The following is a 27,586-nucleotide window of genomic DNA, read 5'->3' as shown; positions in this document are numbered from 1 at the left end:
TGCCACGTTAATGGTGAACTCAAAATTTCCAATTATATTTTTGATTGCTGAAAAGCCAAACTAATCACTCCCTTGGTGGCTTGAGTTTTCCATCCAACTAGTAGACACTGTTAATGTTTGGCAAAACTCACTATTTATTAGTACTGAAAACTGTACATCGACAAAGTAGGCCAATAATCTAGTACATCAAGGGTAACAATCACACAAAACTGGTTATTCAGGTGGAGAACAGCATACAGAGAAGAGGCAAAAGACGAGCTTGTAACTGTAATTCGCAGTATGATGGACATGAGATGTGATCAAAATTTGGTAAACCAGGAACCTGTTCTCAGACTAGATTCACTCAACGACCCATACCACCAACTGAGGTTGGGATGCCTAATGCCTGCATTTCTTTCAGGGTTGATGCCAACCAATCCAGTCCTTCATACAGTCCTTCACCTTTTATAGCACAAGCTCCCTGTATATGCCACCTGTTGTGCATACTATGGAGGCCTAGTGCATCACATACTTCAGCAGTAATCATGGCTCCTTTCTGTTGGAACAAAATTCAGCAACACCAATAATTAAGGAATGCCATTATCAAATAAAGGTGATATTAGCAAGAAACAGAGAGAGAGAGAGGAACTGCAATAAGCCGTAGATAATATCTGACCATGTCTTGTTTGTTGGCAAATACTAAGATGACACTATTCCTCATTAAAGGGTCATTTGCAATTGCCTGATTCAACCAGACAATCCATTGAGTTATAAGTACACATTAGAGCAAATAACGAGTGGAAAAGAAAACAACTGGCCTGCAATTCAATTTTTGCCTTCCCTATTCTCTCTCTGTCGAGTGAATCAACAACGTATATCTGGCAAAGTGGAAACAGATTTTTAGCTACAGAAGTATTGCATCCTCGGCAGACCAGGAACTTGGGTGAATCAAGTGATACACAAGCTAATGAACTATGTGCTACAATAATTTCTTTTAAATAAATACGTGATTCTAATAATATAATAAGATCATAAATTGAAAATAATTCAATTACCAGGCCATCAGTGTTACTGAAGTAATGCCTCCAAAGTGGCCTAAGCTTTTCTTGTCCACCAACATCCCATACAGTAAATATAACGTTCTTATACTGCACCTTTTCAACATTAAAACCTGCATTGCACAAGCTTCAGATGTGTGTCATTACAAAACTCTGAAAGTATCATCACAAAACTCTGAAAGTAAGGGCCAACTGAAAAGAACTCAGAAGTGAAGCCAGGAAAAGAGGTACATTTCTGTAGTTTTCATGTTTATAATTGGAAGGAAACAGACGTTAATGATGACTTCCCTAAGCAGCAAAGATTAAGCGAATTAAACATTTATATCGAGAATCATAAGAACATTAGCTGAAAGGAGTTCGCATGTGGATAATAAAGGTTTAGGCATAGTGGAATTGCCTAACATACAAATGTAAGCGATACGCTATTGGCATGGGAAACAACATAGTACCATATTTAATTGGATCATTCAAGATCTGAAATAAAACGTTAGGGTACAAAAGACCTACCTAATCCCTAGGAGGATTAGCAGCTTTCATGGATATGGACTTTTTTTCACATCATAATTTCTGAGGCATGCTAAAATTCCATGCACACAAGGTTGTTGGTAACCAGAATGCCTCTAGAGCACATAAAGGGTGATAGTGATACCCTGTGCGGTACCATATTCCAGGGTGCTAAGAAGGGGTGGAGAGGAGATGGTCCTAACCTTCTCCATTTTGCACGAAGTGGCCGTTCCCATTAAAAGACTAATATGTGCCTTGAGAGCATATATGACACTCAAAATAGTATATACAAAGCGGAGCATCTAAGTGGCATAAAGGATGAGAAAAGATTAAGAACAGTTACAAAACTGACCATATAAACCATGCAGCATCCAATGGCAACCCCACCCCTCTTGTAAAGCATAGCAACATCTTTATCTTAAACTAACATCATTTTTGCAAGGATGCTGATGTTAAAATACATGTATATATATATATAATACCTGATAGGGGTATTTTTGTTTTTTTATATAGTTGTTTTAGAAACAACTATTTATTTTTTAGGTTAAGTTTTTTACTTTATTTTTTGTAATTCTTTTTTTATTTTTGGTTTTAATCCACACAAATGTGACCGTTGGGGGCTCCCAACGACTCTATGGGAGCCCCCAATGGTGCTCCCTTTTTGTGTATATAAAGGGGTCACTCCCCCTTGTATTTCTTAAGCTTTTTCAAAGCTCCCTTCTAATAAAGCTCTTATATTTTTATGTGTGTAGCCTTTTGAAGGCCTCTTGTATTGTCCCTTAGTAGACTATTTCTATATTTCCTTTTGTGAGTTAGTGCTTGTTCATTATTGGACCTTGTGAATGCATTAAGGATTCTTGTTATACATTTTCAGATACTTCATTACAGCTGACACATGAATTGAGAATCATTTTGACATAATACAAGCTTCAAAAGTAGCACTGCACATCATATAAGCTGAGAATCAATCCATGAACTGAAGAACACCAGTACAAAATACAACATTTCAACATACAGAACAGCATGTGCTTTCATCACTTTTAACAATCCAAAATAGAGTAGACCTGGCATTTTTTGTGGCTGGCCATTTTCAGCATGTTAACCAATAGAACCTAAATCACAATTACTATGGTTAAATATTATTGCTGATACAGAAGAACCACCTGAAACTCCATCATTTGATTAATCTTCTAATGCTGCTCTCAACCTTGCTGATCTAAGCATGACAGGTGACACATCCAATAGGGTCGGGTTTGGGTATTGTCAGAGTGGCTATTTAGGCTTTTGGATTAGTATCTACATATCATGGACTCAGGCCTGACCTGAAGCAGCAACCAGATTGCTTGCTAGCTATGTCACAGGGATTCGGCTAGCAGGGTGCCGCACCCGCGTCGACGCGGATGCAGCACCGGGTGCGGTCAACCCGACCCTGGGTGCGTTGACCGTACCCAGGGACATTTTTTTTGGATTTAAAAAAAAAAAAAAAAAAATTGCCCTATGAAATGGGCTGCGGAATTAAAAAAAAAAAATTTGGGTTGCTCAGCCCCCTGTCGACCAACTCCTCACAAAGGAGAAGAAAAGGAGGGGAGGGTTTTTCACCTCAAAAGGCCGCAGCAACGGGGCCGTCGGGGTTGCTCGCTGACGGCGGCGATCATCGGGAACCACGACAACCATAGCAGAGAGGGGACAGCGACGGTGTTGTCGCCGACATCTGTAAACGTCAGGTGGCCGGAAGAAACGAGACCGACGATGTAACAGGGAGAGAGGCTCAGTGGAAGGGGCGCCGACTTTCCCGGCGTTGGGGTTCTGGCGCAGCCGATCGCCAGTCAGGAGGTCGCCGCTGACGTCACAGGTGGCCGCCGGGAGGTCTGCCGAACTCAGAGAGGGGGAGGCGAAGAGGCTCGGAGGTCGACAACGACGAGGGACACAGGCGGCAAAGGCGGGGGATCACCGGAGCTTGGAGGCTGCCGTCGGCTTCGATCGCCGACGTCCTGCGACACAGGGGACGGAGAGGGGGGGTGCTTGCGTCGTCGGAGGGTCTGCCGGACTGAGAGAGGAGGCGAACAGGTGGTCGACGGCAAGTCGCCGGCGCTCGGTGGCCGCAGGGAGGAGCGAGAGGAGAACGGGCGAGGAGAGAGAAGGGGCAAGGGTTTTTGCCCCTCGCCCGAGACACTGTAATGAAGTGCCAACCGAGAGAGGCAAGAACTCCAAGAGCAAGCACGGAAGCACACACATACACAAGAGGCCACTAGAGGGCACACAATAAACCACAAAAAAGTGGTCAAGCACACAAAGAAGAAAAAAATATATTTCATTCACTAAATGCTTCACAAGAAGCTTGAGAAATACATGGGGCCATGCCCCTTATTTATACACAGCAAGGGACCCAAGGAGGGGCTCCCATAGGGACGTTGGAGCCCCTCCAACGGTCATATTTATGACCGTTGAAGGGGGGTCCAACGTCTCTATGTGGGACCCCCTTTAACAATAAAAAAGAAATAAACAAAAAAGAAAAAGAATACGAAAGGAAAAAGAAAAGGAAGCATATCTAGGATATGCGTGTACATGTGAAATGACATAAATACCCCTATCGGGTATTACAATATAAATATATATATTTATATATATAGATAGACATATAGACATATATATGACTATATATATATGTGTATATGTCATAACCTATATATATAAATATATATATATATATATATATACAACATATTTTAACACCCCCCCTCAAACACACGGGGAAATCACCGAGAGTTTGCTAAGGAGAAAGAAGAAGCGAGGCGATGGCAAGGCTTTGGCGAAGAAATCCGCCAGCTGATATTCAGTAGGAACATATGGGAGTTGAATGGTGCCCCGTAAGAACTCATCACGGACATAATGACAGTGCATCTCAATGTGCTTTGTTCGTTCATGAAAGGTGTGATTGCTAGCAATATAGATAGAGCTCTTGTTGTCGCAACACAACTTTGAAGGAGTTGAGAAGGAGACACCCATATCTTTAAGCAAGCGTCTTAACCATACAATTTCAGTTGTGGTAGTGGCCATCGCACGATATTCTGCTTCGGTAGACGAGAGAGAGACTTTATGCTGCTTCTTACACCTCCATGAGATAAGTGAATCACCAAGAAACACACAATAACCTGTGGTAGAAATACGATCATCGGGGTTACCCCCCCAATCAGAGTCAGTATACGCAAGTAAAGTAAGAGGTGAAGAAGAGGATAAGAATACTCCTTTAGTTATGGATTTTTTCAAGTATCTGATAATCCTCATTACTGCTGCCATATGAATAGTAGATGGAGCAGTCTGAAATTGGCTTGCACTATGAACTGCACGGGAAATGTCGGGCCTGGTGATAGATAAATATGTTAGAGATCCAATCAGTTGACGGTAAGGCGTAGGATCTGCTAAAGGAGTGCCATCACTGGCTCTCATCTTGGCATTGATTACTTCTGGAGTCTCCACCCTTTTGTCATTTGTCAGCCCAGACCTAGCAATAATGTCAGAGGCAAGCTTCATCTGAGATAGGACATACCCCTTGGGGGAGTATGCAACTTCAATACCTAAGAAATACCTTAGAAAACCCAGGTCAGACATATCAAAATTTTCCTTAAGAATATTTTTAATAAGGTCAATACCTTTCTTATCATTACCTGTGATAATCATATCATCAACATATAGCAATAAGATAGTTATGTATTCATTAGAGGATTTAACAAACAAAGCAGTATCTGTGTAACATGAATAAAAGCCATTATCAAGCACTACTTTGCTAAAAAGATCATACCAAGCTTTTGGTGCTTGTTTAAGACCATAGAGAGCTTTGTTCAACTTTATAATATTTCCTTTCCCAATTTCAAGACCCGGCGAAGGATCCATAAGAACTTCTTCACACAGATTTCCATTTAGGAATGCGTTTTTAACATCAAGTTGATATATCGGCCATTGCTTAATGGAAGCTAGAGCAATTAAGGTTCGTACACTAGTCATCCTAGCTACAGGAGCAAAGGTTGTTTCATAATCAATACCATATTCTTGGGCGTAGCCTTTCGCAACCAAGCGAGCTTTGTATCTTTCTAGGGATCCATCACATTTGGTTTTGACTTTATATACCCATCTACACCCAATTGCTTTTTTTCCTAGTGGTTGAGGAATAATGCTCCAGGTTTGGGCTTTATTAAGAGCATCTAATTCAATTTTCATAGCTTCAATCCAATGTGGATGATCTTTAGCTTCCTTAAATGACGAAGGTTCATGGTACAAATGTATTAACATAAGACAAGACCTATAATTCAGAGAAAAGGATTCATAAGACACAAATTTTTGTGGTGGCCTACTAGTACGAGAAGATCTCCTAGGTGGATTGTTGTCAATAGATTCTTCTAAGGAGAAGTCTTGAGAGTATCTGTCAATAGCAGGTTGATGTTCATTTCCTAACCGCCGGGTATATATATTTATATCATTTAGACTTTCATTTTGGGAACCATTATCTTGTTGTGAGATATCATTATAGTGTAAGATGCCATCACAAGTAGTATCACAAATAATTGTCTCAGGGGATTCAAGTCTAGGAGCTAAGTCAAATAGAAAAGAATAATCAATGTCTTCCCTAGATGTGTGGATATCGAAACCATTTTGTTCTTCAATGAAGGTCACATTTCTTGACACATATAATTTATTATTTCGAATATCATAGCATCTATATCCTTTTTTATTCTCCCCATAGCCAATGAACACACATTCAAGAGCTTTAGGAGACAATTTATCTTGTCCTTGACTAAGTACAAAACATTTGCATCCAAAGATTCTTAGTCTATTAAAATCTGGAGTAATTTTAAATAGTTTTTCAAAAGGTGAAATATTTTTTAAAGAGGAGGAAGGCATACGATTTATAAGATATGTTGCGGTAAGAAGGGCTTCGGCCCAAAAGTTTTTGGGAAGATTTTTAGACACAAGAAGAGTTCTTGTGGTTTCAATTAAATGTCTATGTTTCCTTTCCGCAAGACCATTTTGTTGCGGAGTTTTAGGACAAGAACGTTGGTGCACAATTCCATTTATTTTAAAGTAATTTTGAAAATCTTTAGACATATACTCTCCTCCCGAGTCCGATCTAAATATGGTTATATTGTTTTGAAATTGGTTTTGAATAAGAACATGAAATTCTTTAAAATTAGTGAAGACATCGGATTTATTTTTAATAATGTAAACCCAAGTATATCTAGTAAAATCATCAATGAAAGAGACATAGTAAGAATAACCTCCTTTGGACATGACGGGTGCCGGCCCCCATACATCGGAATGCACAAGTTCAAAAGATCTTTTTGACACAAAATTACTATGTGAATATGGAAGAGAGTGAATCTTTCCAAAAATACAATCATTACATGTAAATGTATTTGTATTACAAAATTTTCCCAAAAATGGAAAGAGATTTAACTTGGAAATACTAGGATGTCCAAGCCTCTTATGCCAAGTCTCAATATCTTTAGTTTGGACATGATTACAAAATGATTTGGATGACAAAGACAAAAAATCCATATAGTAAAGATCCCCTCTTCTATGGCCTTGCCCAATCCGCTTCCCGGACCGGAGATCCTGCACATAGCAATGAGTAGGTGAAAATGAGACATTACACTCAAAATCGGTAATTTGAGAAACGAAAAAAAGATTTAGGTTAAGTTTTGGAATAATACGGATTTTGGGAACAAAAAATTCTTTATTTTGGTCATAGATTTTCTCAAGATTTCCAATGCCTTCAACACCCAAGGATGTTCCATCGGCAGTGGAGACGTATGATTTAAATTTATTGAGACTTGGTTTTGACAAAAGTGATGCATTTGGGGTCATATGGAATGAGGCACCCGAGTCAAGAATCCAAGAGGTCATACCTGGAAAAGAAGAGATGGCGGCGCCGGACGTGGAGGGTGAAGACGATGATGAAGAGTTCATCTTTATGAATTGTTGGAGAGTCTCAGTTAGATGAGAGATGGACTCCTTTATGTCTCCATCCTTCTTTGAATCTTCATTGGCGTTTAGAGGAGTTTCACCAACGGAAGCCACCTTCTTTTTGAACTTGGGGCAATCCGGACGAATATGGCCCGGTTCATTACAATTATGACAAACGATTTTCCTTCCTCCACCACCATTATTCTTCCAAAAATGTGGTGGTTTATATGTTCTTACATTGTTGCCGGGTCTAGACACGGCATGAACTTCATCAACATCTCGTTTTAAAGCCAAACGAGTTTCTTCTTGACATAAATCGGCTAAAATATCACTTAGAGGAGTAGAGGCCCTATAAAGAAGGGATCCTCTAAGTTGCTCAAATTCGGGGCGAAGCCCATGAATAAATTGAAAGAACCTTTCTTTTTCCATTTGCTCTTGCCTCATGGCAATAGCACTACCTTCCCATTGAGGTTCGAGAAGGACAAGTTCATCCCATAGAGAGGATAGGGCACTATAGTAGTCCCTAATACTCATATCACCTTGCTTGGTAGCTCTTACCTTCTCTTGAAGAAAAAAATGTCTAGCAAGGTCCCTTTGAGTGTACATGCCTTTCATAAAAAACCAAGCTTCATTAGCCTTCTTGAATTTGGCAAGATTTGCACAAATCTTCAATTCGACATTGTTCATGAACCATGCTAAGATTTTAGCATGCTCACTTTCCCAATCTTCTATTTTAGAGGAATAGTCAAGGATAGCCTTCTCCTTTTCTTCTTCATTTAATGCTTTTTCCTCATTACCTTCAAATTTAGTCAACTTCAATTGTGGTTCCGGAACGGTTCCACATACATAACCCCAAAGTTTCTTACCTTTGAGATTGTTCTCCATTGCGGCTGCCCACATGCGATAATTGGTCCCATCCAATTTGAATGAAAGATCGATTTTTGCATCCTTGTTTGCCATTTGTAGAAGAAGACTATGAAGGCAAGAAAGAGAAGGATATTGCTTGTCAAAAGAGGATCCGATGAAGCTTTTTCAACCAAGGCTTTGATACCATGTAATGAAGTGCCAACCGAGAGAGGCAAGAACTCCAAGAGCAAGCACGGAAGCACGCACATACACAAGAGGCCACTAGAGGGCACACAATAAACCACAAAAAAGTGGTCAAGCACACAAAGAAGAAAAAAATATATTTCATTCACTAAATGCTTCACAAGAAGCTTGATAAATACATGGGGCCATGCCCCTTATTTATACACAGCAAGGGACCCAAGGAGGGGCTCCCATAGGGACGTTGGAGCCCCTCCAACGGTCATATTTATGACTGTTGGAGGGGGGTCCAACGTCTCTATGTGGGACCCCCTTTAACAATAAAAAAGAAATAAACAAAAAAGAAAAAGAATACGAAAGGAAAAAGAAAAGGAAGCATATCTAGGATATGCGTGTACATGTGAAATGACATAAATACCCCTATCGGGTATTACAATATAAATATATATATTTATATTATAGATAGACATATAGACATATATATGACTATATATATGTGTATATGTCATAACCTATATATATAAATATATATATATATATATATAAAAATATATATATATATATATATACAACATATTTTAACAGACACCTGCGTCTTTTAAAAGACGCAGGTTCTCGAGGCTTCGAGAACCCGGGTCCGGGTTAGGCTCAGGTACGGTTCGGACCCGGATCCGGGCCCGACACAGCGGACCAAACCCCCGACACGTGTAGGGTACGTGTCTGACACGAGTCTGACACGTTTTTTTTTTACGGGCATTACACATGGACCTTAACAGCTACCATACATTCATATATATATATATATATATATATATATATATATATATATATATATATATATATTTACATTTTTTCCCCTGCCGCACCCCCGCACCCGGGTTTTTTGGAAGTGCCGAATCCCCGCACCCGCACCCGTACCCATGTGACATAGCTTGCTAGGCATTGGGTCTATGGCTGGATCCAGTCATTGGTTGATGCCAGATGCTGGTACATGGAACTAGATTCTTTAAGCCTCAGAGAATATATATATATATATATATATATATATATATATATATATATATAACTAATAGGTACAAGCTTGTAAGCCAAATATTATGAAGGCAAAGAGAGAAAAGTGAGCCATTGAGAAAATGAAATGAGCTTAAAAATTACATAAAACTAAGTAGAAGATTCCACATGTCTGCAAGTGCCTGATATGAATATGGAGCTAAACAAAAGAATCTACCTAAGACAGCTATTATACATAGTATCACCTCAATTGAGGTACCCTGTACACCATAATCCTCATAACCCTTGCCCATACCTCATAAAATTTTTTTAGCATGTCCTTTACACCTAAATTCCTTATAACATTTTCTAAACCCTATTTTCTAATTTAAAATTTAAAATCAGCCTTCTGAGTAAATAACAGGAACTGGATATGGCTTGGTGGTCTCAGTGAACTCAAACCTGGATGCAATTTTTCAGATTAATAAAAGTAATTTTTTTTACAGTCATGATAAAAAAAAAATTAATAATACAGGTCAGATCGTCAGACTCGCATATACCTGAGTTGGATCCAGGTTTTCTTAACTGAAATCACATCCAAAATATTTTGCTCAACTGGTCTGAAATCTTGGGAGTAAATTCGAGTATCCCTGTGACAGTTTTATAGTTGGATTTTTTAGTCTTCCATGTTAACCATTGATGCAATTGTTCTTTTATATTTTGCATGCATTAGCATTTTGTGCTGTTTACATATAAGCATTTTATTAACATGAGCAAGTAATATTTCATATAAGATGATTAATGAAGAATTATTATGTCATTATTAGCATGTAGAAGGAATCAATTAACATCAAAACCTACCCACCCAATACTCAATTTTGAGAATTATATGACACTGCATAAAATAAGAAAAAAGATAAATGCAAAATGAATCTACAACAAACCTATGGTGGGCACAGTTGAAAGAACTTCACCAATATGAAGTTTGTATAGAATCGTTGTTTTACCAGCTGCATCCAAGCCAAGCATCACAACCTACAAACCAACTAAATTCAAAATGTTAAGATAAAAAAAAATCAAGATTTGCTTGAAGAGTTAACACACAAAGTTTAAATCTATGTTCACAAACAATTAAGAAAAAGAAAAACATTTGTATAACCACCAAGAAAAATCACACTACACTATATGAACTTTCCTGTTTATTCGAATTGTTAAAACATTATAGGAATTAACATTCGATTACACACAAAGGACTGTGTTTGGCAGAAATTGTTTTGCCAAATGTTCAGCTGCCTAGTACCACCTTTAATCTTACTATTCTGTCTTGATGAGTAGCAAACCTTAGAGATTGCATGCATGTTTACCCGCATAAGACAAAGGAACTGTATTATCTTATTTAACATGTACTAAACCTTCACTACATGACATGGTTAAAGAAGATCAGAGAAGTAGTTTTCATGTCCCATTTCACTTCGATTTTCTTTTTCTCTTTGCAACATTCATCTTCAATTTTAGCATGCTGGGTTTGATCTACTTCCAACACTTCACCATTTTGTGCAGAAAAAAATGTTACCTTCTAGCGCATGGTTCACCTAATAATGAAAACTCATCCTGTTCAAATCTGCCACTCATCCCAGAATGCACTACTCTTAATCTTCCATCTTCTAACCTTGTGCACCCCATCCCCCGTGGTCAACCCTAATCTCTATGTATTTCTCCATATCTCATTACCTTTTCTCTTGAGAATCTGAGATAAACAGCATCCCCTTCTTGCAGCTTCTTTAATTGAAAAACTTCCCTCGAGACAGTCAACAAGCTGCTACCTTCTCCACACTGTGATGGCCACCCATTGCCAGCCACTTCCTTGGGGCTCAAGTGCCTTTTGCCATTGCCGTAATTTCCCACATCTGACCACATCATCTCTCTCCCATGTCTTTACTCTCATGGCATTCAGCAGTATTCATGGCTGAGTAATAAGGAAAACCTGCTAAAGTGAGTCCCACTATACTCTTGGGGACTTGGGTGAGTACAAGAAATTATTTGGCCACTTTGGGAAGTTGATAGATATTGGTCATATCTATGTTAAAAATCTCAATGGACACTGATGTCACGGGCTAGAATTATTCAACTTTGTCAGATAAAGTCCCCCAATAAAGATGAAAGGAAGAAAAAGTGTAATAAATGCACAGATTATGATGCCGTGCACATTATTGAACCTTGAATTCCGGGCAAAAGGCATGACAAGCTCTTCATTCCATGAAAGTTGAATTGCTTGCAGAATGGCAACTGAAGGAGGTCAACTGGTTAGTTGCAGGCACGAGACTGATGGTTTCTTGGTCTCCCACATGTCTGGCAGAGTTGTCGGGATTGTCTCTCATTCAGTGGGTACTTGAGAGGCAGTATGACATTGTGAAATTCTCCATATTAGCATGGGCTAGAGTATGACGTACATAATTCATCTATGACCAGCTTCAGTTGGTGAGATAGGAACATGCTCCAGCTTTGTTCCTTTTATCAAATTTATAGAGAATCTGAAGTTAAACTCCATAGCAAATTATTTCCAAAACTTCATAATTAGTATTGCACCTTGGTGCTTCGGTGGGAGGACAATATGCATAAGAATTCATTTTGGGCAAGAAGTAATGGAGGTTGACATATTATAGGAATGTTTAACCCCATTAAGGATATGCTACAGTTCGGTTTCTCAACTATATTCAAAGTTCTCCATAAGGTGGTGGTTAAATTAAAAGAACATAGTCTTGTGGAGGGTAAAGGTGAAGCCTGACTGCACATGGTTGGGTAAATGAATTTATAGGTAGCGGTGACTTCGGAACTAAGAAGATTGATATGTGTTCAATAAATCCTTCCACGCAAATGGCTGTGAAAACTATAATAAAATCGTTCCTAATGTGAATTGATGTGATCAAATCCACAATTCCCACCTTGGGCGCGCAACCAGTTGCCAAAAAAGGTCTCACGGGGACAGAGTGTTGGACATAATGAGTCTGGGTCCAACCCACAGGGTGACCCGGTTTGACCGCCATTAGTGGGTCACATTAGTGACCACATAATGAAGTTAGTGGGTGGGAGTTACGTGAATGTGGAGAGACCACATTCACGTAACTGCCTATTTCTCCCATTATATAAGGGGGTAGGATGCTACGGAAATGATGAGAGATTCGTAGCTGTAATCCTACCCAAATCCCACATCCAGTTTACGTGGTATAGGGTCCTGCTCACCGTCGACCTAAGGCCTGGGCTCATTGTGGGCGTCGACTGGCTAAGGAGAACGCCGAATTCTCTGCACACGCTCTATGGCGAATACAAGTATGCTTTCTATGTTTGTTTTACAGAAAACGCCAACATTGGGTTATGGGCCCACCACGCTTCCGTTGCGCATGGTCGTGTAGGGCCTTTCGGCGTTATCTGAATTCTGGCCACTGATTGCATGTCGCCGTCGGGTGACATGGGTCACCGGTCACTCCGGCAGTTTGTCGCAAACAGCGACAAGATGACGATCATGATTTCCCGCTCATTGTTGCCATGGTGTGACAGCCTTCACCGGCGCGATAGACCCATTTTATGAGGTGATCACCCGTCGTCGTGGGGCGATGGTAGACGACAACTGTCACCGTAGGGCGATTGCCATTCCCGGCAGCCGTACGCCGGTGGCGATTGCAGCCCCGACGACCCTCTATAAAAAAAAAACAAAAAAAAAAACAGAGGATTGAGGGGTTCACCTGCGCCGTTGGGTTGCAGGGTAGTCAGCCGGCAACGGGATCGCCGCGGGATGTTGCCAGGGGAGGGGGCTTTGCCGGACCGTTGGATTGCCGGCAGAATGCGGCGAACTCCTTACCTATTGCGTCGGTCGTCAGAAAATGCAGGGTTGAAAAAACCCATTCATCAAAACCCTTCAGCCGTCGGGCTGGGGACTTCGGCCAGTGGTTTTTTGTTGGGGAGGTGCTGGGGTAGTGGCGGCCTTGTCGACGCCGCTGGCAGCCCGACGGCATCGCCGATTTATCGGCTGTTCCGACGGAAGATCAAAAAAAAAAATTTTGTAACCCTTACCTGTCGCTGGGTGTTGCGGAGGTTACGTCACCGGGGGAGGTGACCGTCGTCGGCTGGGCACCGACGTCGGTCGTCGTACGGCAACGTGGGTCGCCATGGGGCGACGATGAGGAGAAACCCTTTCGGTTTCTCAAAAAAACGCAAACAGAAACCCGAGGGTTTCTGTTTCATTTTAACAGTGGAGCCGGATCGGGTCCGGCATGTCGACTCGGTGACAGGCCCGATCCAAACCCATTTTGGGTGGATCGGGTCAACCGTTTAGTTTTGGATCGGACCTTGACCCATAATACTTCAGGGTTTGGGTCTAATCCGGAAAGATCCAAGCCCCGATCAGACCGGGTTAGACCTGGGTTCATTTAGTATCGGGTCAGACCCGAGTCCATTTTGAATCGGGTAAGACCCGAGACTTTTTTGAACCGAATCCAACCCGGGTCCACTTTGAACCGGGTCAGACTCGGGTCTCTGTTTGGACTGGGTCCACCGGGTCAGACCCAGGTCCTTTGTTCGGACCGGGTCAGACCTGGGTCCCTGTTCGGCTTGGGACCATCGGGTCAGACCTGGGTCCCTGTTCGGCTCGGGACCACCGGGTCAAACCCGGGTCCCTTTTCGGATCGGGTCCAACCCGGGTCCACTTTGGACCGGGTCTGACCCAGTCTAAAATACCTGGGTCCCTGTTCGGCTCGGGACCACCGGGTCAGACCCGGGTCCCTTTTCGGATCGGGTCCAACCCGGGTCCACTTTGGACCGGGTCAGACCCGGGTCTATTTTAGACCGGGTCAGACCCATACTTCTGCAGGATCCAGGCACTATTTGTCCTGAACCAGATCATGTACTATTCGACCCTTTTTCAGGACCAGTTCAAAGCCGTTTTTGACCGGTTCCTTTTTTTCACCGGTTCCGAGATGCTAAGACCATGTTTTCATAAAGATAAGGAGGTACAAGGATTTTGGCATATGGTTATAAGGTTTTATGAACTTTTGTTCATATTTGGTACCGGTTCATAAGGTTCAAAACCGGTTTGGACCCTTAGATGACCGGTTCAGGGCCGTTTCAGACCGGTTCAGAGTGTTTTCAGACCGGTTCCTACTTGAGGACCCTGGGTTTTACCCATATGAGCATGCTTTTGTTATTTTTCATGCTTTATAAAGTGTTTATTTTAAATAATGCATGACTTATGAATATAAATTCACATATTTTGTGTTGGTTAAGTTATGCATGATGGTTTTAAGCATGAATTGTAACTAAATTCATGATAGTTAGTTTATGTATATTAGTTGAAACATGAACTTGTATTATGTCATGAATATACATGCATCAAAATGTGTGCATGAGCGTGCTCCATAATACAAATAAGTTTTCGGTAAAAGATCTCGATTGACCGATTCATGTAATCACCAAAGTGATCTGAGTCGTGTTGATTAAGGATTCTTTGGACCATATTAAGATTCGTTATTATGATTGTGTGTGAATTTATAAAACATCGATTCTACCCAAAGGTAGGTCGTTGTGTTCCAAATTTACACAAGGTGTGATAGTAGATGTGTATTCCAGCCCATGAAGCATGTTTGTACCCAAAGGTACAGTATTGAATTGTCTCTAAATATATGATCTGCTAGTTTCACCAACTAAAGTAAATTTTTTGATAATTGAAGAGACGGAGCAACTATGAGTATTGTCGTTTCCACCAAAGTGGAACGATAATGGCTCAACTATGCTTGTCTCAGAAAAGGTGAAAATAAAGGGTCTCACTTTTACCTTTTCAACACGAGTCTCGTATGAGCAATAATAGTGATGTCTTTCCATTTTTGTTCCTTGTTTTATCAGGTTCTTTCCTTATCGACGGTTCTAGTAATATCTGAAAAGACGTAGCCATTCACATCTGGGTCTGGACCCTAAGATCCAGATCCAATTCGTTTTATCTATTTTAACACATGCTCATTAATGGCATGTCATAATTTTAGTATTGTCTGTAATGGGTATTTTTGTACCCTAATTTCTGTACATGAGTTTACTCTATGTCACATGGGAGCGGGTGCGGGTGCGGGGATTCGACACTTCCAAAAAACCCGGGTGCGGGGGTGCAGCAGGGGCAAAAAAAAAAAAAAAAAAAAAAAAAAAAAAAAAATATATATATATATATATATATATATATATATATATATATATATATATATATATATATATATATATATATATATATATATATATATATATGCGACGCGGGTTTTTTCAAATTTCATTTTATATACAGCTGCACGCACCCATTTCGTCAGGAGAACAGGAGAACAGTGGAAATCCTTTACTAAAAAAACCATTATTATCATTTATTATGGAGAGAGAAAATCCTTTACGAAAAAGGATTGAAAAGGCAGCTGCTGTCAGCTGTCATTTATTGTGGAGAGAGAAAATCCTTTACGAAATTGAAAAGGCAGGAGCAGCAGCTGCTGTCATTTATTGTGGAGAGAGAAAATCCTTTACGAAATTGAAAAGGCAGGAGCAGCAGCTGCTGTCATTTATTGTGGAGAGAGAAAATCTTTTACGAAATTGAAAAGGCAGCTGCTGTCAGCAGAATTTTTTTTTAAAAAAAAATTCGCAGCCCATTTCGTAGGGCAATTTTTTTTTTTTTAAAAATCCAAACAAAAATGGACCGAAATGATCCTGGGTGCGGTCAACGCACCCAGGATTGGGTTGACCGCACCCGGTGCCGCACCCGCACCCGCATCCGCGTCGAGTCGCGTCGACGCGGGTGCGGCACCCTGCTAGCCGAATCCCTGTGACATAGAGTTTACTTAATGAAAAGCAAGCATAGCCGACCCTATTGGGTTTTCTCCTGTAGCCTTCATAGCTTCTCTCTCATCTCGTTCTTTTCTGATATGGTATCCCCCTTTTAGACGGATCTAACTTTTTGGATTGGAAAGAAATTGTGTTATTCACCTTGGGCTATATGAATTTAGATCTAGCCCTTAGAATTGACGAACCTCCCGCACTTACAGAGCAGAGTACAGCCGATCAGAAGGCTGCCTATGAGAAGTGGGAGCGCTCGAACAGACTTAGCATGTTGCTTTTGCAATTTCGGGTGGCTAAGAATATTTGAGGCGTCATTCCTCACTACAGAACAATGAAGGAATTTCTGGGAGCCATTGAAGCTCAATTTGTCACTTCTAATAAGGCAAGGGCCAGTACGCTCATGTCCAAATTGGTGTCTATGAAATATGCTGGTGACAGTCACATCCGACAACACATTTTGGAAATGAGGAATATTGCGACTCAGTTGAATGACATGAAGTTCGACATCTCTGACTCCTTGGTTCATCTGATCTTAACCTCATTACCTATTGAGTATGGACCCTTCAAAATCTCCTACAATACACATAATGATGAGTGGTCTTTTAATGACCTCTTGACCAAGTGTGTTGAAGAAGAGGAGAGATTGAAGGGTGAGAGGGTGCCAAGTGCACATATGGCCTCTCATAAGAATAAACAGAGGTCGAGGCTAAATAAAAGCTCCTTCAAAAAGAAGAATCAGAAGAAAGCCATTGGGGAGAGTTCAAACTCTTAGCCGAAAGCTAAATCCCAGTCAGGAGGCTCTTCTATAAAGTGTTTCTTATGCAAGAAGAAGGGGCATAAAAAGGTGGACTGTTTGAAGTACAAGTGGCTAAAAAATAAAAGTAATAAGTCATTTGTTTCTCATGAGTGCAATTTAATTCATGTTCCATTGCATAGTTGGTGGATTGACTCTGGTGCCACGGTACACATTACCAACTCTTTGCAAGCATTTATGAATAAGAGGGAACCAACAGAATATGAAAGAAGCATCTTTTCTGAAAATAGGATGCGTTCGCATGTCAAGAATGTTGGGACCTGCAGAATTGTGTTGGAGTCAGGATTCATATTGGATTTGGTCAATACGTTCTATGTTCTATCCTATAGTGGAAACCTGATTTCAATTTCAAAACTTGATAAGTTTGGCTTTGTATTTAAATTTGAAAATTCCAAACTTATTATTATAAAAAATTCAATGAATATAGGTTCTGCATATATGTGTGATGGTTTGTATCGATTAAGAACCAAATTCCAAATTCGGGAATCTCACTCCATTGAGAACACAATGATTGGCAATAAACATGGCCTAAAGAATGATCAATCCTATCTGCTTTGGCATCGGAGGTTAGGACATATCTCGAAAGAGAGAGTCCAAAGACTTGTGAAAGAGGGAATCCTCAAATCTCTTGATTTTACGAATATAGAGCCATGCGTTGACTGCATAAAGGTTAAGCAGTCTAACACATATAAGAAAGATGCCAAACGCAACAATGAAAAGTTAAAAATAGTGCATATGGATGTGTACTACCCTTTTTCACTCAGTTATACGGGTAAAAAATATTTTGTCACCTTTATAGACGATTACTCACGGTATATGTATCTCTACTTATTATCTGAAAAATCAGAGGTCTTTCAGGTTTTTAAGGACTTCAAGAAAGAAGTAGAGAAACAAACCGATGGAGTTATTAAGGTTGTCAGGTTTGATAGAGGTGGTGAATATTATGGTCGTTTCACTGAGATGGGACAAAAAGAAGATCCATTAGCGCGGTTTCTAAAAGAGGAAGGCATTGTACCTCAGTATACCATGCCTGGTAGTGCTTACCAGAATGGTGTAGCTGAAATGAGAAACCGTACGCTTAAAGAAATGGTTCAAGCGATGTTGAATCGCTCAAACCTTCCTTTGACCTTGTGGGGTGAAGCTCTTAGGACAACAATGCATATTTTGAATAAGGTTCCTACGAAAGCTATTCAAAAGACTCCTTACGAGTTATGGATAGGTAAAAAACCTTCTTTGTCATATATGCGCATATGGGGATGTCCAGCAGAAGCTAAATTGTATAACCCATATATAAAAGTTTTTTATCCTAGGACAACTACTGGTTTCTTCGTTGGTTATCTAGAAAGGTCAAAAGGCTTTAGGTTTTATTGTCCATCTCATACACCACAAATAGTAGAAACAAATAAATCAAGATTTCTTGAAAATAGTTCTGTTGGGATAGATGCGTCTCAAAATATTGATTTTGCGAAAATGCAGGATTCAGGTTTCACACCTGCTAAGGATAAAAACCCGATTTTTTCTATCATTGTCCCTTTGGGTAATGTAAGAGAAAGTCTCGTCAATGAACATCAATCCCAACTAGATCCAGTTGTTGATGATGATATACAACAACAACAGGATACAAAAGCTCATTTTGAACCACTTGTAGCGCCTATATGGAGGTCCACCAAAATCAGGAAATCTGCTATCCGTCCGGACTATATGGTGTATTTACAAGAGTCAAATGATTTCATAGACATTGATGATGATCCCTTCACATTTGCAGAAGCCATTGAAAGTGAAAGATCAACACATTGGATTAATGCCATGAAAGAAGAGCTTGACTCTATGGCAAAGAACCAAGTGTGAGATCTTGTACCTCGACCTGATGAAGTTAGACCTGTCGGTTGTAAATGGGTCTATAAGACCAAAACAGACTCTAAAGGTCATACAGAGAGGTACAAGGCTAGAATTGTTGCAAAAGGTTTCACACAGATAGAGGGCATTGATTATAATGAGACTTTTTCTCCTGTCTCAACTAAGGAATCATTAAGGATAATCATGGCCCTCGTAGCGCATTTTGATTTAGAGCTACATCAGATAGATGTGAAAACTGCCTTCCTGAATGGGGATCTGGATGAGGAGGTATACATGCAACAACCTCCTGGTTTCAGTATAGAAGACTTGAATAACTTAGTTTGCAAATTGAATAAGTCAATTTGTAGACTTAAATAGGCCTCTCGCTAGTGGTATAAGAAGTTCAATTAGGTAATTATGAACTTTGGATTCACTGAAAACATTGTTGATCAGTGTATTTACATTAAGACTAGTGGGAGTAAGTTCATAATTTTGGTTTTATATGTTGACGATATTCTTCTTGCAACTAATGATTTGAGTTTATTACATGAAACAAAAGATTTTTTTTCCTCTCATTTCGATATGAAGGACATGCGTGAGGCCACTTATATCCTTGGAATCGAGATCCATCGCAATAGAACTAAGGGTGTCCTTGGCCTCTCTTAGAAATCCTATATCATTAAGGTTCTTAAAAGATATGGGATGGAGAACTGTTCTTCTGGTTTGACACCTATAGTAAAAGGGGATAAATTGAGTTTAAAGGACTGTCCTCAGGATGATATTGCGAAGGCTCAGATGGATGTTGTTCCATATGCTTTAGCAGTTGAAAGTTTGCAGTACGCGCAGACCTACACTCGACGTGATATAGCATTTGCTGTGGGAATGCTTAGTAGATATCAGTCAAATCCAGGCATTGCGCACTGGAAGGCAGCGAAGAAGGTCATGCGCTATTTACAAGGAACAAAAGACTATATGTTGACCTATAGGAAAGTTGACCACCTAGAGGTCGTTGGATACTTTGATGAGGACTTAGGTGGGTGTATTGACAGTAGAAAATCCACTACTGGATACATTTTTCTATTAGCGGGTGGTGTTGTCTCATGGAGAAGTGAAAATTAGTCTATCACTGTTGCTCATACCATGGAGGCTGAATTTATTGCTCTATACGAGACTTCATCATAGACCATTTAGATAAGAAACTTCATTATAGGTCTTGGTATTATGGACTCTATTGAGAGACCACTAAAGATCTTTTGTGATAATGAAGCTGTTAAATTATGTATATATAAATATATATATATATATACATATACTTATATATATACATACGTATATATATATACATATATGTATATATATACAGTTTTTTCTTTTTTGTTTTCAAAATACCCGATAGGGGTATTTTGGTAAATCCCCATGTAAACCCTTTTTCCTTTTTCTTTTCTTTTCTTTTTCTTTTTTCCTTTTCCTTTTTTCTTTTTTATTTTTACCTTTTTGTAAGACCACAAGGGCCCCACTCATGTAGTCGTTGGGGCCCCAACGGTCATATTTATGATCGTTGGGGCTCCCAACGACTACATGGGAGCCCCTTGTGGTCCCTTCTTCATTGCTCCCTCTATAAATAGAGGAGGTTTCCTCTTGCATTGTATGGGTTGTTCACCCTCTTCTTTCCTTCTTCAATAATATTCAACTTATGACTTTTGGTCATTTTTCCCTTTAGTGGGTTTTTGTATACACTTTTAGTGTTTGTGTTCTTGGCTCTTGGAATCACTCTTAAAGAGTGATTTGCTTTATTGGTGCTTCCGCCGCTCCTCCTTTTCATTACATGGTATCAAAGCAAGGTTGGTGATCCGGCTTCTATTGTTTTGTTGCCTTGGGGCGCGTGCCTCTCAAGCTTTTGAAGAAGGAAAGAAGACCATTCGGCTCCTATGGAACGTGATTCTAAAGTTGAGCTTTCTTTCATGCTCAATGGATCCAATTATCTTATGTGGGCCTCCGCTATGGAAAATCATCTAAGAGGTAAGAAACTTTGGGGTTTTGTTATGGGAACTACTCCCGAACCCTCTCTTGTTCTCACTAAAATTGAAAATGATGTTGAAAAAGCTTTAGATGGCGATGAACGCATCAAAGCTATCAATGATCATCAATCCAAAATTGAGGATTGGGAAAGTAATCATGCCAAAATTTTGGCATGGTTTATGAACAATGTGGACCTTAAAAATTGTGCAAATATTGCAAAATTTAGAAGAGCCAATGAGGCATGATTTTTCCTTAAGGGTATGTATACCCAAAAGGATCTTGCTAGACAATTTTTTTGTCAAGAGAAAATTCGTTCCACTAGACAAGCGGATATGAGTGTCTATGACTTCTTTAGCTCTTTAACCCCTCTTTGGGATGAGCTTGTTCTTCTTGAGCCCAAATGGGTGGCTCCGGAAGATATTGAGTTAAGAAGAGAACAAATTGAAAAGGAGCACTTTTTCCAATTTCTTCATGGTCTACGACCGGAATATGAACAAGTTAGGGTATCCCTTCTCCATAGAAGTAAAGCCTTACCCATTGAAGATGCCCTTGTCGAAGTATGCCAAGAAGAAACTCGACTTGGCCTAAGTATCAAGAGTGATGAAGTTTTGGCCGTTTCTAGGCCCGGATCAAATGTAAAAGCATATAGACCTCCCCACTTTAACAAAAATAATGAATATAGAGAGGGAGTGATTTGTCACTATTGTAATGAACCGGGTCACATTAAACCGGTTTGCCCAAAGCTTAAAGGAAAAGTGGCCGCGGTTGGAGAAAATTCTCCAAAAAAGGAAGAAGAAAGTGTCAAAGAGGGAGATATCAAAGAAACTCTTAATCATATCTCCGAAGTTTTCCAACATCTTCTCAAGACTTCTTCATCTTCAACATCTGGAGCCGCTCTCGCCTACTCTTCATCACCTCCAGGTACGTGGATACTAGACTCTGGTGCTTCTTTTCACATGACATCTCATAAAAACTCACTTTCTAATGTTTTTTCCGAACCCATATCTTCTTATGTTTCAACGGCCGATGGGACATCTTTAAAAATTGAAAGTATTGAAACACTTGATTTTAAAACTTCTCAAACCTTCTTTGTCCCTAAAGTAAGAGTCGTTCAAAAAATTAATCTAAATCTTTTTTCCGTTTCTCAAATCACTGATCATGGATGCCAAGTCTCTTTCTCACCTAAAGATTGCACCGTGCATGATCTCCAGTCAGGGAAGCTGATTGGGCAAGGCCATAGAAGGGGTGATCTCTATTTTATGAAATTTTTGACTCTTCCATCTAAGTCATCTTGCAATCTTGTAAAGGACAAAAGTATTGGAATTTGGCATGAGAGACTTGGTCATCCAAATTTTGTAAAAATGTCTCTTTTTCCTTTTTTGAATAATACTTGTAAAGACAATCATGACTTGTAAAGATTGCATTTTTGGGAAATCTAAAGCTACTCAATTTCTTCAAAGAAATTATTTCACCACTCGGCCTTTTGAACTTGTTTATTCCGATGTATGGGGACCTTCCCCTATTTTGTCCAAAGGAGGATTTTCGTACTATGTGGTCTTTATTGATGACTTCACTCGATTTACATGGATTTACTTCTTAAGTCGCAAATCCGAAGTTTTTTCCTTCTTTAAAGAATTCCATGCGATGGTTGAAAATCAATTTTTGGGAAATCTATCAATTCTTAGGTCCGACTCGAGAGGTGAATACATGTCCAATGAATTTCAAAACTATTTAAAAGAAAACGAAATTTTCCATCAACGTTCTTGTCCAAACACTCCGCAACAAAATGGTCTTGCGGAAAGAAAGCATAGACACATAATAGAAACCACAAGGACCTTATTGATCTCAAAAAATATTCCAAAATCTTTTTGGGTCGAAGCGGTTCTAACCTCAACGTATCTTATCAATAGAACTCCTTCATCTTCTTTAAAAAATCTTTCTCCATTTGAGAAACTTTACAATGTCTCCCGATTATAAAAGACTAAGAATTTTCGGATGTAAATGCTTTGTTTTAACTCACAAAAATGATAAACTTTCTTCTAAAGCTATTGAATGCATTTTCTTAGGATATGGCGAAAAACAAAAAGGTTATCGATGCTTTGACATATCAAATAATAAACTTTATATCTCAAAAGATGTCACATTCTTAGAAGAAGAAAATGGTTTTTCGCCTAAACCAAATGAAGATATTGATTATTCTTTTTTATTTGACTTATTACCTCAAGAAAAGGTCATTGATGATAATGTTGAATCTAGTGAATCGCTCATAGACGATTTTTTTGAACCTCCAAATGATGACCAAAATTTACAAGAAAATGTACAAAGGCAAATACAAGTCTACTCTAGAAGAAATGAAAGTAATCCTCCTTGTGCCCTTGAAAAATTCTCTCAAAATGAGTCAACTGAAGAATCCTCTCAAAGAAGATCAAATCGTATTTCAAAAATACCAAATAGATTTGTATCTTATGATTCTTTTTCTCCAAATTTTCGGGCATGTCTGCTTGCTCTTCACTCAATTCATGAACCAACTCATTATAATGATGCTAGACAATATGCTCATTGGAATGAAACAATGGAACTGGAACTTAATGCACTTAAGAGGGCTCAAACTTGGGAAATCGTTGATCCACCCAATGGCAAGAAACCCATTGGATGCCGATGGGTTTTTAAAGTTAAAACTAAGTGCGATAGATCTTTAGAAAGATATAAGGCCAGGTTAGTGGCCAAGGGATATGCCCAAGAGTATGGGGTAGATTATGATGAAACCTTTGCCCATGTTGCTCGAATGACTAGTGTTCAAGCTCTTATTGCAATAGCCTCTGCTAAAAAATGGCCAATTTTTCAACTAGATGTCAAAAATGCCTTTTTAAATGAAAATTTAAATGAAGAAGTTTACATGGAACCACCTCCGGGTATGAATTTAAACGATAAAATTTTGAAATTAAAAAAGGCTTTATATGAACTTAAGCAAACTCCTAAAGCTTGGTATAATAAGTTTAGTAATGTATTAATCAATTTAGGAATTACTTCTTGCTATACTGACATTGCTCTTTTTGTTAAGAAAACAGGTAATTTCATTGTTATTCTTCTGTTATATGTTGATGATATGATCATCACTGGGGATGACAAAAAGGGGGTAAATGATGTGAAGTCTATGTTAAAAGAAACTTTTGATATGTCTGACCTTGGATTCTTGAGATATTTTTTAGGAATTGAAGTGGCTTACTCCCCACGAGGATACATTTTATCTCAAATGAAATTGGCAGCAGGCATTTGTACCAAATCTGAAATATCTGATGAAAAGAAAGTTGAGACTCCTGAAGTTATCAATGCAAAACTGAGACTTGAGGATGGTGTTCTTCTTGAGGATCCAACTCCCTATCGTCAATTAATTGGATCTCTCACCTACTTATCCATCACCCGTCCAGACATAGCTCACGCGGTTTATGCTACAAGCCAGTTTCAACATGCACCTACTACAGTTCATATGGCGGCTGTAATGAGAATTGTGCGATACATCAAAAATACCATCTCCAAGGGACTCTTCTTATCCTCTTCCTCATCTCTTGAATTAACTGCTTTTACTGATGCTGACTGTGGAGGAAATCCCAATGATCGTATCTCAACTATTGGTCTGTGCATTTTTTTAGGTGAATCTCTCATCTCGTGGAGATGCAAGAAGCAGCAAAAGGTCCCACTATCATCTACTGAAGCTGAATATCGGGCTATGACAATGACAACAATGGAAATCGTATGGCTCAGAGGGCTCCTTAGTGACATGGGTGTCCTCATTTCCTCTCCCACCAAGCTTTGCTGTGATAACAAAAGTGCGACCTACATTACAAGCAACCATACGTTTCACGAACGGACCAAGCATATCGAGATGGATTGCCACTACGTTCGAGATGAATACCTCAGAGGAACTATCACATTAACATTCGTCACTTCAGAATATCAACTGGCTGACTTCTTCACCAAAGCGCTCCCAACTCCACGATTTATGTTTCTTCTTGGCAAACTTTCGGTCTTCTCCCCGTAAAGTTTGAGGGGGCGTGTTAAATTATGTATATATAAAAAAATATATATATATATACATATACTTATATAAATACATACGTATATATATATAAGTATATATATACATATATGTATATATATACAATTTTTTCTTTTTTGTTTTCAAAATACCCGATAGGGGTATTTTGGTAAATCCCCATGTAAACCCTTTTTCCTTTTTCTTTTCTTCTCTTTTTCTTTTTTATTTTTACCTTTTTGTAAGACTACAAGGGCCCCACTCATGTAGTCGTTGGGGCCCCAACGGTCATATTTATGATCGTTGGGGCTCCCAACGACTACATGGGAGTCCCTTGTGGTCCCTTCTTCATTGCTCCCTCCTCTATAAATAGAGGAGGTTTCCTCTTGCATTGTATGGGTTGTTCACCCTCTTCTTTCCTTCTTCAATAATATCCAACTTATGACTTTTGGTCATTTTTCCCTTTAGTGGGTTTTTGTATACACTTTTAGTGTTTGTGTTCTTGGCTCTTGGAATCACTCTTAAAGAGTGATTTGCTTTATTGGTGCTTCTGCAGCTCCTCATTTTCATTATAGAAGCAACCGTGTCATTTTCAAATAACAACAAGAGCTCAACATCGTGTCGATACATAAAGTTAAAATATTTTGTTGTTAAAGAAAAGACTGAGAATCATCTGATATGTATTGATACAATTGGGACGAAGGAAATGACTGTGGATCCTCTTACTAAAGGGCTAGCACCGAGATTGTATTCCCAACATGTAAAGGGGATGGGTCTTTTTTATTCCTTCTGATGTATGACAATACATTAAGTGATCACATTTGTGTATATGAATTTGATTCTCTATGACTTTGTATATTGTTGATTTTGCATAAAGGATCTCTCATATGGGTTAGAGAGAATAACAGAATATTAAAAGATCAATAGAATAGGTGAGAGACCAACCTATTCATAAAGGTAATTTTCAGTCTGCTTAAGCACTGAAGGTGAATTGTAGTATAGTACATAAGAATATGACATTTCATAATGGAGTGTTCATATCCATGACTCATATGATTCATCCTTGTGCTAAAGGGTGACATGTGAACCCACATGAAGAATTAAATCGAGATAATGATATACACCTCGATTTAGTACATTTTTGGTATCAATGGGTCAAGTGGGAGAATGTTGGAGATAATGAGTCTGGGTCCAACCCGCACGGTAACCCGGTTTGACGGCCATTAGTCGGTCACGTTAGTGGACACATAATGGGGTTAGTGGGTGGGAGTTACGTGAATGTGGAGATAGCACATCCACGCAACTGCCTATTTCTCCCATTATATAAGGGGGTAGGATGAGAGATTAGTAACTGTAATCCTACCCAAATCCCACATCCAGTTTCCGTGGTATAGGGTCCTGCTCACCGTCCACCTAAGCCTGGGCTCATTGTGGGAGTGGACTGGCTGAGGAGAACGCCGAATTGTCTGCACACGCTCCACGGAGAATACAGGTAAGCTTTCTGTGTTTGTTTTACAGAAAACGCCAACACAGAGATCAAGCACATGAATACATTGGCTATAGCTGAAATTCACTAAGCAACTTTGTTAAGTCTTCCATCATGCAAGCAAGGCACCACAATAGCAGAGGAAAGCTCAACCTTTTGACCTCAAACCAACCACTCAAACAAACTTGTTTTACATTGTTTCATAGAGCTTGCATCCCAATCCCATCTTACCCACCAATGAAAAGCAAAACAATCGCATACCACAAGATTGAAAAAAAAGGAAAAAAACGGAAAAGGAAAACACCACCAACACCAGAGTCAATAGATACCCACATGCTCAGGGATTCAATAGAACACAAAACTCAGAAGGATGGTGGTCACAGAAACCAAGCTATCAACTGCACAAACTAAGAGAAGAATACCTACATGGGGAGGTGAAAATATAGAAGAAGATAATAATCAGAGTGAGATGGGTAGTAGAGGACGTACCCTCATTTCCTTATTTCCGAAGACGGCATCGAAGAGCCTTCGAATTACGTTACCCATCTCTCTCTCTCTCTAACCAAAGATGAGGGGGGAGGAGAATTAAAGAGGGAGGGGATGATCCAGTGATAGGTTTGCCCGTAGTTCCTTGAAGTTGGTTGCCTTCCAAACGGGAATTTGCGAAGACAAAAACAGGAGAACCAGGAATGGTGGCATTCGTTGGCGTGAGGTGTTCGGCAACTACGGCTACAAGAGGGGAGGGGATGACGGAGAGAATGTAGCGCGTGGGGCCTTCGGACAGGTTTCCAGCATGTTTCGCTCTGTGGTCAACCGTCCATCTGGAGATGAACGAGCTGGGTAACATAGACGTGATGGGAAACAATAAATCAGCGACGTCGTAACTCAGAAGCTACAGGCTTGTACAATACTTTAAACAAAATACAATATTTTTAAACATCTCGCCTGTTTTGGGAACATCGTGTGAAAGAGTTTTTATAGTTGTTCCAATTGCACGCTTTTATAAT

General features: G+C 39.6%; 1 protein-coding gene across 3 annotated transcripts; it reads right to left on the bottom strand.

Moving 5' to 3' along the window:
* Positions 1 to 116: 116 nt before the first annotated feature.
* LOC149813796 (uncharacterized) lies at positions 117 to 27,306 on the bottom strand. Of its 3 annotated transcripts, none has more exons than XM_089991314.1 (6): positions 27,069 to 27,306; positions 10,481 to 10,571; positions 1,035 to 1,150; positions 798 to 857; positions 629 to 721; positions 117 to 535 (listed from the first exon to the last, which is right to left on the bottom strand). In XM_089991314.1, the coding sequence occupies exons 1-6, from the start codon at positions 27,123 to 27,125 to the stop codon at positions 344 to 346; spliced, it is 609 nt and encodes a 202-aa protein (XP_089847440.1). In that variant the 5' UTR covers positions 27,126 to 27,306; the 3' UTR covers positions 117 to 343. The 3 variants fall into 3 exon arrangements, with proteins under 3 accessions (XP_089847440.1, XP_089847441.1, XP_089847442.1); XM_089991315.1 differs by having other exon boundaries at positions 656 to 721; XM_089991316.1 differs by lacking the exon at positions 629 to 721.
* Between the last annotated feature and the right edge of the window lie 280 nt (positions 27,307 to 27,586).

Source organism: Nuphar pumila, chromosome 16 (assembly GCF_984573655.1).
Source record: "Nuphar pumila chromosome 16, dmNupPumi1.hap1.1, whole genome shotgun sequence".
Lineage (NCBI taxonomy): Eukaryota > Viridiplantae > Streptophyta > Magnoliopsida > Nymphaeales > Nymphaeaceae > Nuphar > Nuphar pumila.
Note: the sequence above shows the minus strand (reverse complement) of the source record. Positions and strands in the feature narration are given on the sequence as shown.

What these genes read in the sequence shown, in the direction of transcription:
- LOC149813796 (XM_089991314.1), bottom strand. Translation starts at nt 27,125, where the DNA reads ATGGGTAACGTAATTCGAAGGCTCTTCGATGCCGTCTTCGGAAATAAG. An exon ending in TTCAACTGTGCCCACCATAG is followed by an intron (nt 1,151 to 10,480) that starts GTTTGTTGTAGA and finishes TGTGCAATGCAG; the next exon opens with GTTTTAATGTTGAAAAGGTG. An exon ending in TCAGTAACACTGATGGCCTG is followed by an intron (nt 858 to 1,034) that starts GTAATTGAATTA and finishes CCACTTTGCCAG; the next exon opens with ATATACGTTGTTGATTCACT.